Source organism: Myotis myotis, unplaced genomic scaffold (assembly GCF_014108235.1).
Source record: "Myotis myotis isolate mMyoMyo1 unplaced genomic scaffold, mMyoMyo1.p scaffold_m19_p_15, whole genome shotgun sequence".
Classification (NCBI taxonomy): Eukaryota; Metazoa; Chordata; class Mammalia; order Chiroptera; family Vespertilionidae; genus Myotis; species Myotis myotis.
The window spans coordinates 521,524-538,275 of record NW_023416319.1 but is presented as its reverse complement, the minus strand read 5'-3'; the positions used below and the strand labels follow the sequence as shown (position 1 = coordinate 538,275).

Sequence of the window (16,752 nt, the reverse complement as noted above, 5' to 3'; positions counted from 1 at the left end):
TGACTGGGGGCCAAACGTGACCTCCTGGTTCCCAGGTCACTGCTCAGCCATGAGTCACGCTGGCCGGGCTTCTGTGCCTGTTTGACCAGTGAGAGCTGATCTGACTCCCCAGCAGCTGCCCGGCTGTGCCCTCCCCCAGCCCAGGCCCCAGCTGCCCTCCGTCTGCCCCGCCTGGACCCCCCGCAGCCAAACCCTGGGCCTTCAGCCAAACCCTGGGCCTTCTGAGGACTAGCTCCCTGACACTCACCCTGCCAGGGGGCGGGGTTCTGAGCCCATTTGCTAAAGCCACGAGGGTTCCTCCTGAATGACAGGCCCTGCAGGCCTCCGTGCGCCCCAGGCCTCCGTGTGCCCCCCCGCCGCCTCTGTACACCCCAGGCCTCCGTGTGTGCCCCAGGCCTCCGTGCACCCCCGGCCTCCGTGCGCCCCAGGCCTCCGTGTGCCCCAGGCCTCCCCATCAGGGCTGCGGACCAGGGGGACACTGCAGGTTCGGGAGGGTGCCTGGTAGCCAGAGGGAACTGCCACCTGCTTACAGAGTCGGGGCCTGCAAGTGCTCCCCTTTTGAAGGGTGACCCCAAAACACAGGCTTAGGGGTCCGTCACTGCATCTGTCTTAAGCCCGGGATGCGGATGTGCACTCTGCCTTACACAGCCTTTAGAAAGCTCCCTCTTCTTCCTCCATGTCTACCACAGACGGCTCAGCAGACATTTCCTGAGCCGGGTCAGAGCTGCAAGGCACGGCTGAGGGGAGATGCTGGGTGCTGGGCCCGCGATCCCTGGGGCTGTGGAGGCTCCGTTCCTTGTCCCCAGACGTCGAGGACACGGCCACCTCACAGCCCTTGAAGGACTCGGGGACACTCCCAGGCCCCCCGCGCGCCACCCCCCCCCGCCCCCGCGGGACTCCTGGCCTGTGGGGAACCAGACAAGTCCACAGACAAACAGGAAAGGGCAGGAAAGGGCGGCAATGAGAGGGCCGCGGGCTCTGGGCACGGCGGAGGCCGACATGCTGGGGACAGGGACACAGGAGGGCGCCCCAGAGGAGGAGGAGCAAAGCTGGGAGCCCCTGCAGCTGTGCTGGAGCAGAGGCTTCTGGGGCCAGGCCCCGTGCCCCGGCCTGGCTGGGGGCCACACGCCGTGCCCCCGCTTTGAGGAAACCTCCCCCGGCAGTCCCACGGCACCACTGCCATCTCACACCCCCACATCCTTCTCCCGAAGTGACAGGAACCTGGACTTTCTTGTTTAAATTTAGTCCTGATGGGAGGAAAAAATCAAAATTGCAGCTTAAAATACACAAGTGAAACCTTGTCTTTTACACCCAAAACTATACACAATAATAGTGAGCCCTGGCTGGTCGGCTCAGTGGTTAGAGTGTTGCCCCGCAGACTGGAGGGTCACGGATGCGATTCCCAGCCAAGGGCACGTACCTCGTCCCGTCGGGCATGTGTGGGAGGCAGCCAATCAGTGTGTCTCTCACATCAGTGTTTCTCTCCTCCCCCTCCTCCCTCCCTTCCACTCTCTAAAAATCAATGGGAAAAATATCCTCGGGTGAAGATAAAAACAGTAACGATAATATAGTAACTATTGAATGTAAGCTGTCGTTAAAAAATAAAATTTAAATAAAAACCTTGTCTTTCTTACATGCATTTTTAGAATCTAAAGAAAAAACTGACTTCCAAAATCCAACTTGGAAACCTTAACGTTTCCTTTTAAACGGAACCTGGTGCTTTGATCGCTCTCAGGGCTTTTCCTCATTTCTCACTCACTCAGGAAAGCACGAAGGCGTCTTGCAGGCCGTCTGTTAGCTGCTAGCATTTTTAGAGATACAGTCAGTACAAGTACCTACCCTAACTTTTAAAAACTATAAAAGCCCAGGCCCTGGCCCGTGTGGCTCAGGGGTTGAGCATCAACCTATAAACCAGGAGGTCACGGTTTGATTCCCGGTCAGGGCACAGGCCGGGGCTTCGGGTTCGATCCCCAGCGTGGGGCGCGCAGGAGGCAGTCGATCCATGATTCTCTTTCATCACTGATGCTTCTCTCTCTCTCTCTCTCTCCCTCTCCCTTCCCCTCTGACATCCGTAAAAATATATATTAATACATATATATGTACAGATGTGTGTGTGTGTGTGTGCGTGTGTATATATATGTGTGTGTATATATATATCTGCATGCACCTAGGTTAGTCCCCAAACACAAGAGACTGGAAGCATTTACCTTGTGCTCCTGGCGAATACAGACCCCGCAGCCAGGCTGGTCCGAGCGGGCAGCGCAGAGGTCACCGGGAGCTGGGCAGGCGGGGGAGCGGGAGGCGCGGCCGGAGAGGCCTCTCGCTCTGCCTCTGCCCTTCCCCTCAGTCGGCACGGCCTCCCTGCACAGCGATCGCTTGACCTTTCCCGCCAGAGCCATGAACCTCCCACCGCCTGCGCGTCAACAGCCTAACGTCCCGCCGGCCGCGTGACAGAGGAATTACGGAGGCAGTTCCCGCTCCCGGTCCAAGCAGACGCCCCTGCAAACCACCCGTGTCCAGAGCAGGGCGCTCGGCCCCGCACGGCCACCACTGCGTCCGGGGGGTGGGGGGACGGCCCTCCCCATCCGTGACCCACTCCACGTGACAGCAGCCTTCGGGGGCCCTGGGCTATCCCGGGACGCGGACATGGGCCTGAAGCTGTGGGTTCCTTCCTCTTGTTTCTGAGCAGCGAACCCCTCACGCCAGTCAGACCCCGTCAGCGAGAGACCCCATCACCGCTCGTCTGTAAAACCAGCCGCTCGAGGCCACCACGGAATCGCAGGCCAACGCCACGGACTCCACGGCTCTCCCTGTGTCAGCAACATGCAGGCTTTGCCTACTGCCCGTGACCTGGAATCACTTAATAACTAGAGACAAACCGGCCGGTGTGGCTCAGCAGTTGAGCGTCGACCTATGAACCAGGAGGTCACGGTTCGATTCCCGGTCAGGCACATGCTGGGGATGCGGGCTCTACCCCCAGTGTGGGGCCTGCAGGAGGCAGCGGATCCATGACCTCTCTCATCATTGATGTTTCTCTCTCCCTCTCCCTTCCCCTCTGAAATCAATATATATATATATATATATATATATATATACACACACACACACACATAATATGCACTGGGCCTCTAGTGTGAGTGTGTATATATATTAGAGACGATTAAAAATGTTAACACAAACAAGTTATAACAGAATTTCTTAACTACATGTTCTCTAGTGATGAGTCAGGACGTTAGGGAGGCCCAGGACCCCGCCGGGCCGTCAATGAGCTAAGCAGGCCAGATTCTGTGGCTCGCAGTGACCTGAATTGCAGGAGGCTGCAGGGCTACAAAAGGAAAGAAGGAAGAAATGAAGAGAAAAAGCAAGAAAACGGAGGGAGGGACCTGGCTGGTGCTCAGTGGTTAGAGCGTCGGCCCAAGGGTCTTGGGTTCGATTCCCAGTCAAGGGAATACTTGTGTTGCAGGTTCAAACCCCAGCCTGGCCGGGGTCCGTGTGGGGGGCAACCAATCAATGTGCCTCTCTCACGTCAATGTTTCTCTCTCTCTCTCCCTCCACCCCCTCCCTTCCGCTCTCTCTAAAAATCAACGGAAAAAATATCCTCACTCCTCAGCTGAAGATTAAAGAAAAGAAAAAGAAGAGGGAGGGAGAGAGAAGGCCGTCGCCCCGCGCCCACCGCGCCCGAGTTCCCGCCTCCTTCTCCATGTGGCTCTGTGAGTCGGACCCAGAGCGAGTCTCACGCCGACTTACCCCTTCCCCAGGGAGATGAGCACGGGGTCCGCCAGCCCCATGAGCACCTGGAAGGCCCTGTTCATGTTCCGGTAGGAAAAGTGTTCTCCCGCGTCCGCAATGACCACACAGTTTGGGTTGGATGTGTCAATCTGATCGAATTCTGAGCGGACTTCTGGAAAGAAAGAGGGAGGGATACAGTTCAGTGCCACCCCCTGCCCCTCCCTGTGTTGGGGCAGGTGCCACCCCGCGCCCCTCCCTGGGCTGGGGCAGGTGCCACCCTACGCCCCTCCCTGTGCTGGGGCAGGTGCCACCCCGCGCCCCTCCCTGTGCTGGGGCAGGTGCCACCCCGCGCCCCTCTGTGTGCTGGGGCAGGTGCCACCCTGCGCCCCTCTGTGTGCTGGGGCCCAGGGGAGAGGGATGCCGACCCAGCCCCACCCTGGATGGGGCGCCTGCACCCCGGCCCGGCACCCGCAGGCCTACCGTCGTGGACCAGCAGGTGTGGCCGGAGGCCTCGCTCCTGGAGGAGGCGGCAGGCGGCGGGGGGCGGGGCGGTCACCTCGGCCTCGGAGACGTCAAAGCCCAGGCGGCGCAGCTCGCCCACCAGGCGCCCGCGGGACTTCTGCGACTCGTTGGTGCAGAACCTCACCCTCAGCCCTGAGCGCTTCAGCCTGGGGGGGACGGAGGGTGCTGTTACCGGGCAGGCGGCCTCCCGGGAGCGGCCCGACGCGGACAGGTGGGACAGCCAGGGCAGGCTGCTCCTGGGGCCCCGACGGACCGCAGGGCTCAGGCTGGTGATTCCGAGGGGAGCAGACCCTTCCCGGGCGACCGGACCTCCCCCCACATCCCTCCTCTCGTCCTGAGGGGCGCCCCTGAGGCTCCCCAAGGTCCCACCTGCCCTGCCCACGCCTCCCTCTCCTCCTGGGACACCTCTCTGTGCCCGAGACACATCCCTGCCACCTGCCTCCACACGCTGCCTCTCCACACCCCTCCCGCCTCAGAGACCCACCGACACCTCCCCCACCCCCACCCCACCCGGCCCAGCTGGAGGTCAGTTCATTTTTTTTAATATAGTTTTATTGATGTCAGAGAGGAAGGGAGAGGGAGAGAGAGAGAAACATCAATGATGAGAGAGAACCATGGATCGGCTGCCTCCTGCACGCCCCACACTGGGGATGGAGCCCACACCCTGGGCCTGTGCCCTGACCGGGCATCGAACCTGGGACCTCCTGGGTCACAGGCTGACCGGGCTGGAGGTCACTGCTGGTTGTGGCCGGTAGCCCCTGTGCCTCCCCAACGCCGGGCACTCGCCCTGCGCATCTGAACTACAGACGCCACGTAGACTTTGGATCCATTTCCCCAAAAGGGCAGGGGCCCAGGACCGAGCGGAGGCCCTTGCTGAGGGGCCGGCTGAAGTGTCCCTGGTTGTCACCCAGGTGCTCTGGGGCGTCAGGAAGGGTCTGCTCAGGCCTCAGCACCGGCCTCCTGCGGAGCTGGCGCACAGCGGCCCTGGCATTGGCTGAGTGACTGGCTGATGCCAAGTCCCAACGACAGCCAGTGAGGGGACCTCCCGGCCACCCTGCCCACACTGCTGCCTCCCCAAGCCACTCTGCTCTGGGGGCACAGAGGGGCCTCAGCGTGAAGGCACGCCTGCCACGGTCCCAGGTCACGTGGGCCTCAGCGTGAAGGCACACCTGCCAAGGTCCCGGGCCATGTGGGCCTCAGCGTGAAGACACATTGCCATGGTCCCGGGCTACGCAAGCCTCACCGTGAAGGCACCCCTGCCACGGACCCGGGCCATGCGGGCCTCAGCGTGAAGACACATTGCCACGGTCCTGGGCCACGCAGGCCTCAGTGTGAAGGCACACCTGCCACGGTCCCAGTTCACGTGGGCCTCAGCATGAAGGCACACCTGCCATGGTCCCGGGCCACGCGAGCCTCAGTGTGAAGACACACCTGCCACGGTCCCGGGCCACGCGGGCCTCGGCGTGAAGGCACACCTGCCACGGTCCCGGGCCACGCGAGCCTCAGTGTGAAGACACACCCTGGCATGGTTCCGGGCCACGGGCTCTGCGGCTGACACACGAGATTTGGGAGGAAATCGCAGAGCTGCTGACTAGAGCGCGGACGCAGGCTGGGAGCAGACAGGGCCTTCATCAACGGCCCGTGATTCAGCCCGTTCTTGGTATTTGTCTTTCCTAATCATAGGGCTATGGATGGCCCGTCATGCGCGCGGGTAATTGCCCTTCATAAAGACAGCTTTTGTGTTTTTAATTAGGCAGTTAATTATTGTAACTAATAGCATCACCTTGTACCTCACAGACAGAGCCTCACTGATTGGCGCCCGGAAAGTGTGATTCACACCCAAGTTAATGGAGCCGTTGAGGGGAGGAGAGGGGGTGCCGGGGGACTAATTATTGCTGATGAGTTACGATGCGACCTTCTCAGAACAGTGAGCATCGTGTGACTGAGGTGACAGAGCCGCACATCTGCTCCCAACGCGACTTCAGGAGCCGGCGAGACGACGAGATGACATAACCCACGTCGGGACACTGCGGCCTCTGGTCCCTTCGAAATACCAACCTGCGTCCACCCAAAACCTCTGCTTTAAAGCCCGAGGAACAGCCGGCCGGCGGGGCTCAGTGGTTGAGCATCGACCTATGAACCCGGAGGTCAGGGTTCGATTCCCAGTTAGGGTTCGATTCCTAGTCAGGGCACAGGCCCGGGTTTCGGGCTCCATCCCCAGTGTGGGGCGTGCAGGAGGGAGCCGATCTGTGACTCTCTATCATTAATGTCTCTCTCCCGCTGTCCCTCTCCCTTCCTCTCTGAAATTAAAGAGAAGGAGGAGAAGGAGAAGAGGGAGGAGGAGGAGGAGGAGAAGGTGGTGCCTACAAGCCAGGAAGAGAACTCCCACCGGAAACCACCTGCCAAGACCTTGATCTTGGACGTCCCGCCCTCCGGACTCCGGGGAAACGGAATTCTGTTGCTTACGCCCATCTGCGGTGTTCGGTGTTCAGCTATGGCGCCCAACCAGAGAACCAGCCCCTCAGCCCCAGCGGGTCTGCTGCCCTGCCCCAGGGCGCACGCTGCCTGGGAGGCCTCACGTGAGAATCCGGGAGGTCAGGAAACCCAAGTCGGGCCAGCGAGGGCCCCCAGGGGAGTGACTCCAAGGGATTTCAGCACCAGGGACAGGCGAGCTCTGGGATAGGCCAGGTTATCACCCCTCCCCGTCGCCCCAAACCTGGGGGACAGGGACCTCCTGCAGGGCCCGCTGAGGCCTCGCCGCTGCCCCTCAGGAGCCCGTGGACGCACCCCAACTCCTGCGGCCGCACCGCATCTGTGAACTGACCTTTACCTCGTCCTGGCGGGCAGGGACACACTCTGAGCGACAACGTCGTCGCCTGTGCAATTACGTGCATCACAGAGCGGGTCCCTTGCAAATCACCCCGGGCCTCGCCCATCTGCTGGCTGTCGGCATCTGCCGGGCGCTCACCCGGAAACGATGGAGCCTCTGGTTAGCGTGGGGCGCAGAAGAGGCAGGCAGCCACTGGGCTCCTGGCTGACCTTGGTGTGGCTGCTGCCCTCTCCACTGGCCACGGGCCCACGGGGGAGCTGGCTGGGGCAGGAGGGGCCCCGACCAGGCCCTCCCTCGGCGCCTATGGGATCTGTCACCCGCTGACCCGAGGCCCTCTCCTCACCGAGGGCCGAGTCCCACTCATCCTGCAGGGCCTGGCTCACGCGCCCCTTCCCCCAGGAAGGACCCCGACCCCACCCTGCCTGGGCATAGCCATGGTCCTCTGTGCGGCTCTCAGCCCTGGTGCTGCGCTTGGCATCAGCAGCACCTGGTCCTTCCTCTGCCCCCCACCGCTCAGGGCTCCCTCCGTGTTTCCTGAAGCACCGCCCATCCCGGTGCCCGGGCACAGGCGCTGGGCGAGTGTCAGAGCCAGGACCGCCCCTAGGCAGCCCTCGCCCACCAGCCAGTCAGTTCTCCAATGTGCACGCCACCCTGGCATCGCCACAGAGGCCAAAGGAGGCTCCCGCCAGGGGGTCAGGGGCTGCAGGGATGGATACGAGGGGCTGTCAAGTGAGTGGTCCAGGGGCCCCTCAGGGGTAGGGCCACGGCGGGCTCAGAGCGCAGCTCACAGGTGGGAAGTGCTCCCTGGGCCACAGGGAAGCTCGCGTTTCGAGGGCCCACAGGGCCTGAGGCTGCCGGGGAGCGCCTGCCCTTTCCTGCATCCGTGTGGCCTGGATGCCCCAGACCGCCCCCCCCCCTCAAAATGCATCGGGCACGGTAGCCAGCACCCAGCACGGCGATGCTTTACTGTGAGAGAGACGCTCCGAACTGATTCAAATTCCAGAGGAGAGGGGCCCACGAGAAAATCCGAGAACCTCCCGGGCACCCAGGGAACCTGGGGAAGGAGCCCCACGCTCTCAGCCTACCCCACACTGCGCCCCCGACTGCCCCGGCTCCCCACTGCTCCGGCACCCCCCCACTGCCCCGGCACCCCCACTGCCCAGGCTCCGTCTCTAGGCCTCTCTGGCGCAAGGTTTCCCCGTGACGGCTCCAGCCAGGGGATGGAGGGTTGGCCTGGGCACTGGGGGCTGCAGATGGGAACAGATGTGCCAGGGAGACGCTCCACTGCGGAGCGGGAGGCCAGGTGGCGGGTGGCGACAGGAGGCACTTCAGAGCGATGCCCTGGGCTGCATCTGGGCTCCGCCACTTGCTGGCTGTGGAGCCTCCGCCAGCTATTTCTTATCTGGGGCTCAGTTTGCTCGTCTGTAAAATGGGCATGACAATAGCACCTACTTCACGTTGTGAGGATCCAGGGAGGCCTGCAGGGGCCTGCACGGGCCTGGCCCACAGGAGGTGCCCACTGAGTATTGAGAACATCTGCCCGTGGGCAGGGGGCAGGGAGGAGTCCACTCTCCTTGCCCGAACCTCTCATGGTGGGTGGGAGCGCTTGCCCACCTCACCCCAGGCAGCCACCCCACTGCCAAGGGGGCGGGGCAGAGGGTCTGGGAGACCAGGCCCCCACCTCCCACCCAGGAAAAGAGACCCCGCAGGGTGGTGGAGGGAGAGGCCTCGGCTGCGTGGGTTCCTGGGGGGAGGGGCGAGCCCCAGCTGGCAGATCAAACTTGAAGCGACAAATGAGAACAGCGTCCAGAGGGGAGGTGGCTTCTCACCCTCACAGGGAGGCTGCTCTGCCTGCTTTGTTGTTGCTTTAATATGTCTTTATTGATGTCAGAGAGGAAGGGAGAGGGAGACAGAGATAGAAGCATCAATGATGAGAGAATCATGGGCCGCTGCTTCCTGCAGACCTTCTACTGGGGATTGAGCCCACACCCCGGGCATGTGCCCTGACCGGGACTGGAGCCCATGGTCAGACAAGGCTGGTTTTGCACTAGAAAAATACCGTCATCCACGCACACAGGGACACCCACACACAGGGGCACCCATGTAGATTCCAGAGGGTCCGGCCCAGCTCTAGGCAGCAGCTCAGGGCCAGGGGGCCCAGGCTTAACCGCCCCGGGACTGGGGTTGGCACCTTGCACATGCCCTGGGCTGGGCACCGTGGGCTGGGCTCCTGGAGTCCTTGAGTCTCAGCCATGACATGTGGTCACGGCAGCACCTGGCCCCCCCGCTGGCGGCTCTCCAGGGCTGGGCACTGCAGACACACGTGGGCCCGCCCTCCCTGGCATCACTGTGGGACCCTGGATGCCAGGGTCTCTGCTGAACCAGCTGTGCCTCCCCTTTCCCTGCAGGCGCCGCCCCCTCCAGCTGGCACAGTGGGCAGAGTGTGGGCAGAGTCCAGAGTCTGGACAGTGAGAGGAGGGAACAGGAGGTGGTAAGAACACGGTGGAGCCCTGGCCGGCCAGTGACCTCGGGGCAGTGATGAGGTCACACGGACACGGGCAGGCCCAGGGCCAGGGCCTCAGGGAACACGTGGCTCACCTCCCCGGCCCTGGCCGCCCCCGCGCCTCCGCCCTCAGTGCTCCCGCGCTGACCTGCCCGCGCTGACCGGCCCGCGCTGCCCTGTGAGCTTCGGAGGCAGGGCAGAGAGACCCGCTGAGCCCGCAAACCTCAACGTATGTTTATTCACAAACACAAGTCGGAATCCCGGGCAGGGAGCGTGGACGCCTCCGGAGGCCTTGCTAGATGCAGAACCCAGGCCCGGGGTGACCCACCCTTCTCTAGGGGAGCAGTCCGCCCTGGGGAGGGCACCCACCCTCCTGCCTCCGGGGCGTCTCTGAGCCTCAGGTTCCTTCTTTTTTCCCCCCTTTTTTCCTCTCTTCTAAAAAAATACATTTTTATGGATTTCAGAGAGGAAGGGAGAGGAGAGAGAGAGCAACATCAATGATGAGAGAGAATCATTGATCAGCTGCCTCTTGCAGGCTCCCTACTGGGGATCGAGCCCACAACCTGGGCCGGGGCCCTGACTGGGAATCAAACCGTGACCTCCTGGCTCACGGGTCCCTTCTCTGTGAATGCGGCAGCTCCCTGCTGGCCCCGGGGCCACGGGAAATGGCCCTGCGCCGGCATGGAGCTCAGCTTTGCAATGATGGCTTCTCGAAGCATCCCTGGGGGAGTGGGGTGTGAGGCGTGTGGCAGCTGATCTGTGAGCTGCGTGAGTAACCGGCCCCGAGGGCTGGCTTCCTCCCAGAGGCAGCAGCGTCCGGTAAACCTTCCTTGTGCCCCGGCCCCACCCTGGCTGCCCCCGGTTTCCACAGGGCGGCCCTCCCTGGCCACCGAGGTGGGGACTGAAAGGGCCTCCCCCCTGGGATGTCCCTGCGTCCCCCCAGGCAGGTGGGCTCTGCCATCACCCCACTCCAGAGGCAGGCGGGCCGCGTCTCCTTTCTTTCTCTTCTTCGCTGTTGTTGTTCACTTTATCTTTCTGAACAGAAGTGGTTTCACACACATGATTCTACGGCTTCTTCACTTGCTACGGGCAACACTCGTGTCATAGGAACCAAAGTCAACAGCAAACGGAGAGACCTCATTCCTCACAGCCGCACCCCCCATCCCCTCGTCGCCTCCCGAGGGACACGTGGCTGCCCCCCCACCCCCCACACACACCCCTCAGCCGTAAACATCTGCACCAGGGGTGCGGTCTACTGTGCCGGCTTCACTAGAGCATTCATCAACACACCTTCAGCCTTTCACCGACTGGCCTCAGAACCAATGTTACAGATGTGAACATCAGAATATCACTGCTCAGCCGGCTGGCGGGGCTCAGGGGTTGCGCACTGACCTGTGAACCAGGAGGTCAGGGTTCGGTTCCCGGTCAGGGCACAGGCCCAGGTTGCGGGCTGGATCCCCAGCAGGGGGTGTGCAGGAGGCAGCCTATCGATGTTTCTCTCTCATCGATGTTTCCACCTCTTCCTTCTCCCTCTCCCTTCCTCTCTCTCTAAAAATCAATAAAAACATATTTAAAAAAATAACACTATTTCAACATTGCTCCTTTGTTTAATTTGGGGTTTCCACCCCGATTTCATTTGGGGATAAGAGTGTGAACCCCCTGGATTGGGATCTGCGGGGGACTCCGGGCTCCTGTGACCTGTGACCCTTGAGCATCAGGGCGGGGCAGTGAGGGGTGATGGGAGCCACGGGACTCAGGAAAGGAGGGGCACCTCTTACTCCCTCTGCACTCGCAAGGAAATGGGGGGCCAGCCCTGGGAGGACCCACCGTGCCCCCGCGAGGACATGCCTGAGACGGGAGCCACGGGGATCGGGACATGGGATTCCGATATCCGCCCACGAGTGGGATGTTTACGGGGAGGAGCCACAGCAGTGAGATGAGAACACAGCCCGGGGGTGAGGGCCTGCCCTGGCCGCCCGTCCCATCGGCACTTCACCCCCACAGGAGCCGGCAGCGAGGGAGACAGGACAGGACATTCTCCCCAACGCCCCTTGTCCAAGGTCCAGGCTGAGTCAGGGAGGTGCCCGCTGCCTAAACAAACTCAGGCCAAGACCCGCCCCTCCGAGAGCCTCAGGCCCCGCTGGCAGGTGCTGGGCCACGTGGGGGGGGGACGGATGGGGCAGGCGGGCGAGGCTCCTGGCTGCCCACGGTCCCCAGCAGGGGTTCCTCCTGGGAACCGTGCCCCAAGGCTGATGGTGCCCGCGTGGCCAGCACCCGGGGAGGTTGGGCCTGCGCCTGCGCCTGCCAGGTTTCAGACAGGGTCCCAGACCTGCTGGGAGGGGCCTGAGTTTACTGGGGTCCCCCGGCTTCGGGTGCACCCTGGGCTGTGAGAGGCCCCCCTTGGAAGGAGGGGCTGCGGTTGGGGTGGTGCCAGGGAATTGCTTTATGAGGCTGCCTGGGCCCAGCAGAGCCTCCACCTTCCGGCCGGCTGCGGGCAGGGCCAGCAGATGTGCTTTAGTGGCCGCGCCAGGAGGCAGGAAATGCCCGGGCCTTTCACATGCAGATGCCGGGGGTGCTTTGTGCTCCGGTGATGCCGCCAGATCGGCCCTGCCTCTGAATGGCTCTCCAATAAAGCGCCTGCTGGGGGGACCCAGGCCGGTTACAGATGTCCCAGGACCACGCCCCCCCTGCATCCCAGGGCAGAGGAATCACCATCCCCCGCAGCTCCAAGAAGGGACCACGCTGCCCGGGAATGACAAGGGGCAGAGTCATCGTGGCCTGGAAGCCTGGCCTCCTGTCCTCCCATCTGGGGCCCTGCTGGCCCAGAGCCGTCTTCAGACCCTGGATCTGCGAGGCCACACCCTCTGACTCCCTATCCCCCGGCCTCTCCCCCTAACACCAGCCTTTCTGGGTGCTCTTTACACTGGTCGCCCCACCGGGACAGGCAGCTTCGGGGGCAGGGACGCCCTGCCGTGCCCGCTGCGGTGTCTGTCGGATGCAGAGCCCTCAGTAGGCACTTGCTGGGTGTGGTTGGCAGGGAGAGCCGGGCTCTGCAGTCGGGCGGATGTGGGCGAATCCTGGCGGTTCCGAATCTCTGAGCCTCGACCCCGCTTTGGAAAGGGGTGGACACCCACGTCGGGGCTGGCTGCGAGGGTGAGTGTGGGGTCCAGCACCTGCGTGGGACGGGCAGCCTCCCTCAGTCAATGGCGACTGCTGTATGGTTGACGCGGTTTTAAAGAGCAGCGTTTATCCTCCCCATGGCTCTGTCCCCAAAAAGGTGGAACTTCTCAGGAAGTCAGAGGACAGCTGTTGCCACAGAAACCTAGGGAGAGGCTGGGGGTGCCCCTCCCCCTGGGGGGGTGCCCGGACCGAAGGTGCTATTTGGGAGCCTGTGGTCTGGTGCTGGGAGCTGGGGTGGAGGCGAGCTCTCCCCCACGACCCCCCCCCCCCCCACCCCAATCACACTTGTCCGAGGGCGGCACACTTGTCCCCCAGGCACTTCCTCCAGTTCCATGACTTCAAAGCCAGCCGCACACATCAAGGCCACGGAGCCGAGGTGCAAAGGGACCTGGGGGGGGCGGGGCGGGGGCTGCAGAAACTTATACCAAGCGCCCAATGCCCAGCGCTATTCACCTCGCAAACAGGGCCTGTTCCAGAAAATTCCTGGTAGAGTCCTTTCTGGGCTCAGCCACCACGAAAGGAAATATCGTGGCCTCCCATACCTGAAACATCCCAAGGAAAACCCCAAAGCCTCACTCCACCTCCCAGGCTGGGCTCCACCCAGGCCCAGGTGACCCACCAGCCTGTGGGGCGCCTGAGCCTGGGCACAACCAGCCAGGATGGGCCGCGTGCAGGGCCTCGTCTTCACAGCTGGCGGGAGCTGGGGGGGCGGGGGAGGGAAGGAATGTCGGGGGGACACCACAGTGCAGAGTGGTCCGAGTTATGTGGGTTCTGGGGGACTCAGGGCTCTGTTCTTACTTCTACATTGAAATGTACTCGAACCTTAACTCCCACGCCACTCAATCTCAGTGAGGGTCCCTGCTCCCTCACCCAGGAGGCCCCTCGTCCCCTGCGGTCTGCTGGTGCCCCCTCCCCGCCAGCCCAGCCCAGCCCAGCCGCACTCTGCCACCCTCCTCAGCACCCCTTTCTTCCCGTCACTATGCCAACCTGGCGACTTGGTTACTCATTTGTGTCCAGGTTTACTGCCCACCCCCCCTCCGGACATGAGTCCACGAGGCCCTGTCCGCCTCAGTCATGGCCCCGAGGTCCGGTCCCCCCAGCAGGCAGCTCAGTGCCCTCTGGCCTGTCCCCACAGGTGCCACCACCTCGTGCTCCTGCCTGTGGCAGGGCCAGCCTGAAGCTGACCCCGGGGAAGACGGAGACGAAGGCGGAGGCCACGCAGGCACGGACCTGGCCCTGAGGACCTGTGCCCGCTGGGCCCAGGGAGGCACCCAGGCCTGGGTTCTCTCCTGGGCACCACGTCTCCCTGTTTCGAGTTCCTGGCCTCTCAGACACCGCAGCCGGGCCTTGCCATGCAGGACCATGTGGCCACTGTACGGACAGGTGAGGTGGGCTCTTTCAACCGCCATCTACAAGTAGGCAAACTGAGTCCCAACCAAGTCAGGCTCCAGGCACAGGTCCCCCAGGGAGTGGCTATGGGAGGCCAAGTCCTGTGCAATTAGCCCTTCCCAGCTGCCCGTCAACATCATGGCAGCACTGGCCTGCGATGCCCTGGCAATGACAAAGCCCAGGTCCAGCGGTGCCACCCGTGGTCCCGGCATGTCCTCCACGCGCTGTCCCCCTCCTACTGTCTAAACAGATGATCAAATACAGTCCAGCTGCCCGGCTGGTATGGCTCAGTGGTGGAGCATTGACTCTTTTTAAAAATGCATAAAATTTGTAATGATTTCAGAGAGGAAGGGAGAGAGAGAGAGAGAGAGAGAGAGAGAGAGAGAAACATCAATGATAAGAATCATAGATTGGCTGCCTTCTGCACGCCCCACACTGGGGATCACAGTAGGAATCTGAGCCTGCTACCCAGGCATGTGCCCTGACTGGGAATCGAACCGCGACCTCCTGGTTCATAGGTCGATGCTCAACCCACTGAGCCATGCAGCTGGGCGAGCATGGACTTTTGAACCAGAAGGTCAGGGTTCGATTCCCGGTCAGGGCACATGCCCGGGGTTGTGGGTTCGATCCCCCAGTAGGGGGCATGCAGGAGGCAGCGGATCCGTGATTCTCTTCCATCATTGATGTTTTTCTCTCCCTCTCCCTTCCTCTCTCTGAAACCAATAAAAACATATTTTTTTTAAAAACACAGTCCCACTGAATTACAATGCCAGTCACACGTAATTCAAAGTTTCCTGGTAACCACCTTAACAAAAGTCAAAAGAAACAGATGGGATTAATTTGATAGATTTTATTTAAACCTAATGTATGCAAATGATTATCATATCAACATGTAATCAATATGGGCTATCAGCCCAGCGTGGGTTTGACACTGACGGCTCATCTCTACAGAATGACCACGGCCCAGCGCTCAGCACCGCGAGGAGCTCGTGGCCGCCCCTGGATGGCGCAGCTCTAACCCCAGGGCCTGTGCGCGCCCCGGGGCGCCGGTCCGGATCCTCCCCAGGCGGGTGCTCCGGGCTCCGGGGCGGGGCGGGGCCAAGACAGCAGCCCCGCCCCAGGCCCCGCCCCTCCAGGCCCCGCCCCCGGCAGCGCTCAGAGCGGCGGGAGGGACCTGGCGGAGGCCCGGCGCCCACGGCGGCCAGCGCGGCCCACTCACCTCGCCACGGCCTCCACGGAGCCGGCGATCGGCCTGCCGCCGCCCTCGCCGCTGTCGTACAGGACGCCCGAGATGTCGAGCAGCACCCCGCGCACGCCGGCCAGCCGCTCGCCCCACGCGGCCATCGCGCCCGCCGTGCCACTGCGACTGTGTGCCCCGCCCCGGGCGGGAGGCTGCGGCTGCGCTCGCCGCGCAGGGGCGCCTGGGAAGTGTAGTGACGCGGGGCGGGGCCGGGGGCGGGGCGGGGCGGGGCCGAAGGGGAAGGGGCGGGGCGGGCGCTGCCTTTGGACTTGGGGGTCACGGGCTCCCCAATGGGTGTCTTCTCCGCAAATCAGGGGATAAAAGTCAGACCACTTCCGATGCGCGCAAGGACACAGACACCTGTAAAGGCAGCGAAGTCAGGACGGGCAGTCCCAGAGCTTCTCTCTTCCTCTGCCTTCCACTCTCTAAAAAAATCAGGGGAACAATACCCTCGGGTGAGGATTAACCAAAAAACTTAACAATGACAGCAACGAGGGTTACACCGGCGCGAGTGTGGCAGCCTTAGAGCAGTGGAGGGGGGACCATTGGCCACACAATCCCGCCAAAATGACGCAGCACTGAACGGGGGACCTGCCAGGAACATTGTGGCTCCTACACACGGACTGAACGCCTACCCGCTGGGCTCAGTGGGCTCTGGGGGTGCAGAAAGGAGTCAGGGGTGATCATTGCTCGGGCTCCAGAGTGGGCAGAGGACAAGGCGGACACCTTGGGATCACCACCAAATGAGCCAGTAGTCACAGCCACAGGACGGCTCTGGGGCCGTGGAGGGCGGCAGTGGTTTCTGAGCAGAGGGGCAGCCTGAAAGGACCTTGCAGGATGGCTGGGCCCTAGCGTCCGGCTAGGAGGAGGAGGAGGAGGGGGAGGAGGAGAAGGAGGGGGAGAAGGTCACCTGTGCTGGTGGGGGTGAGCCTGAGCACAGGCCCCCTCTTCCGCCGGCTGTGTGGCACCCAGCAAATCGCTTTCTGCATCTAGACTGTGGCGAACAGAACGGCCGCAGGCAGATGGCCACGTCCTAACCCCCAGAACCTGTGTGTTCGTTCCCTGACCTGGCAAACAGGACTTTGCGGGTGTGAGTAAGCTCGGGGTCTTGAAATGGGGGGATGAGCATGTGCAACCTGCAGAGTCTTTCAGATCTTGCTTCTCGGCCACTGCGTGTGCCCGCTCCGGGAGGGAAGGCCCCTGCGTGTGGCGTTCGCCTGGAGCAGGAACGAGAACGCGACTGAACGGGCTCTGCTCTCTCGCTTCCTGGGTCAGAGCTTGGTTTGGCCACTTCCTGGCCGCAGGGTCACCGGACAGTCACCCCAGGTCGGCTTTGTCAACTGCAAATGGGTGGCAGTA

The 16,752-nt window shown here is 62.4% G+C and overlaps 1 protein-coding gene across 1 annotated transcript in view; it reads right to left on the bottom strand.

Annotated features, from left to right (window-relative positions):
* The window catches only part of LOC118669626 (phospholysine phosphohistidine inorganic pyrophosphate phosphatase), a 39,640-nt gene extending 24,083 nt beyond the window's left edge, over positions 1-15,557 (bottom strand). Inside the window, exons 1-3 of the mRNA XM_036335607.1 lie at positions 15,373-15,557; positions 4,210-4,397; positions 3,748-3,901 (exon numbers count right to left, since the gene is read on the bottom strand). Of these exons, the coding sequence (XP_036191500.1) occupies positions 3,748-3,901; positions 4,210-4,397; positions 15,373-15,497 (467 nt within the window). The 5' untranslated portion in view covers positions 15,498-15,557. The remainder of the gene's footprint in view (positions 1-3,747; positions 3,902-4,209; positions 4,398-15,372) is intronic.
* Positions 15,558-16,752: the final 1,195 nt, after the last annotated feature.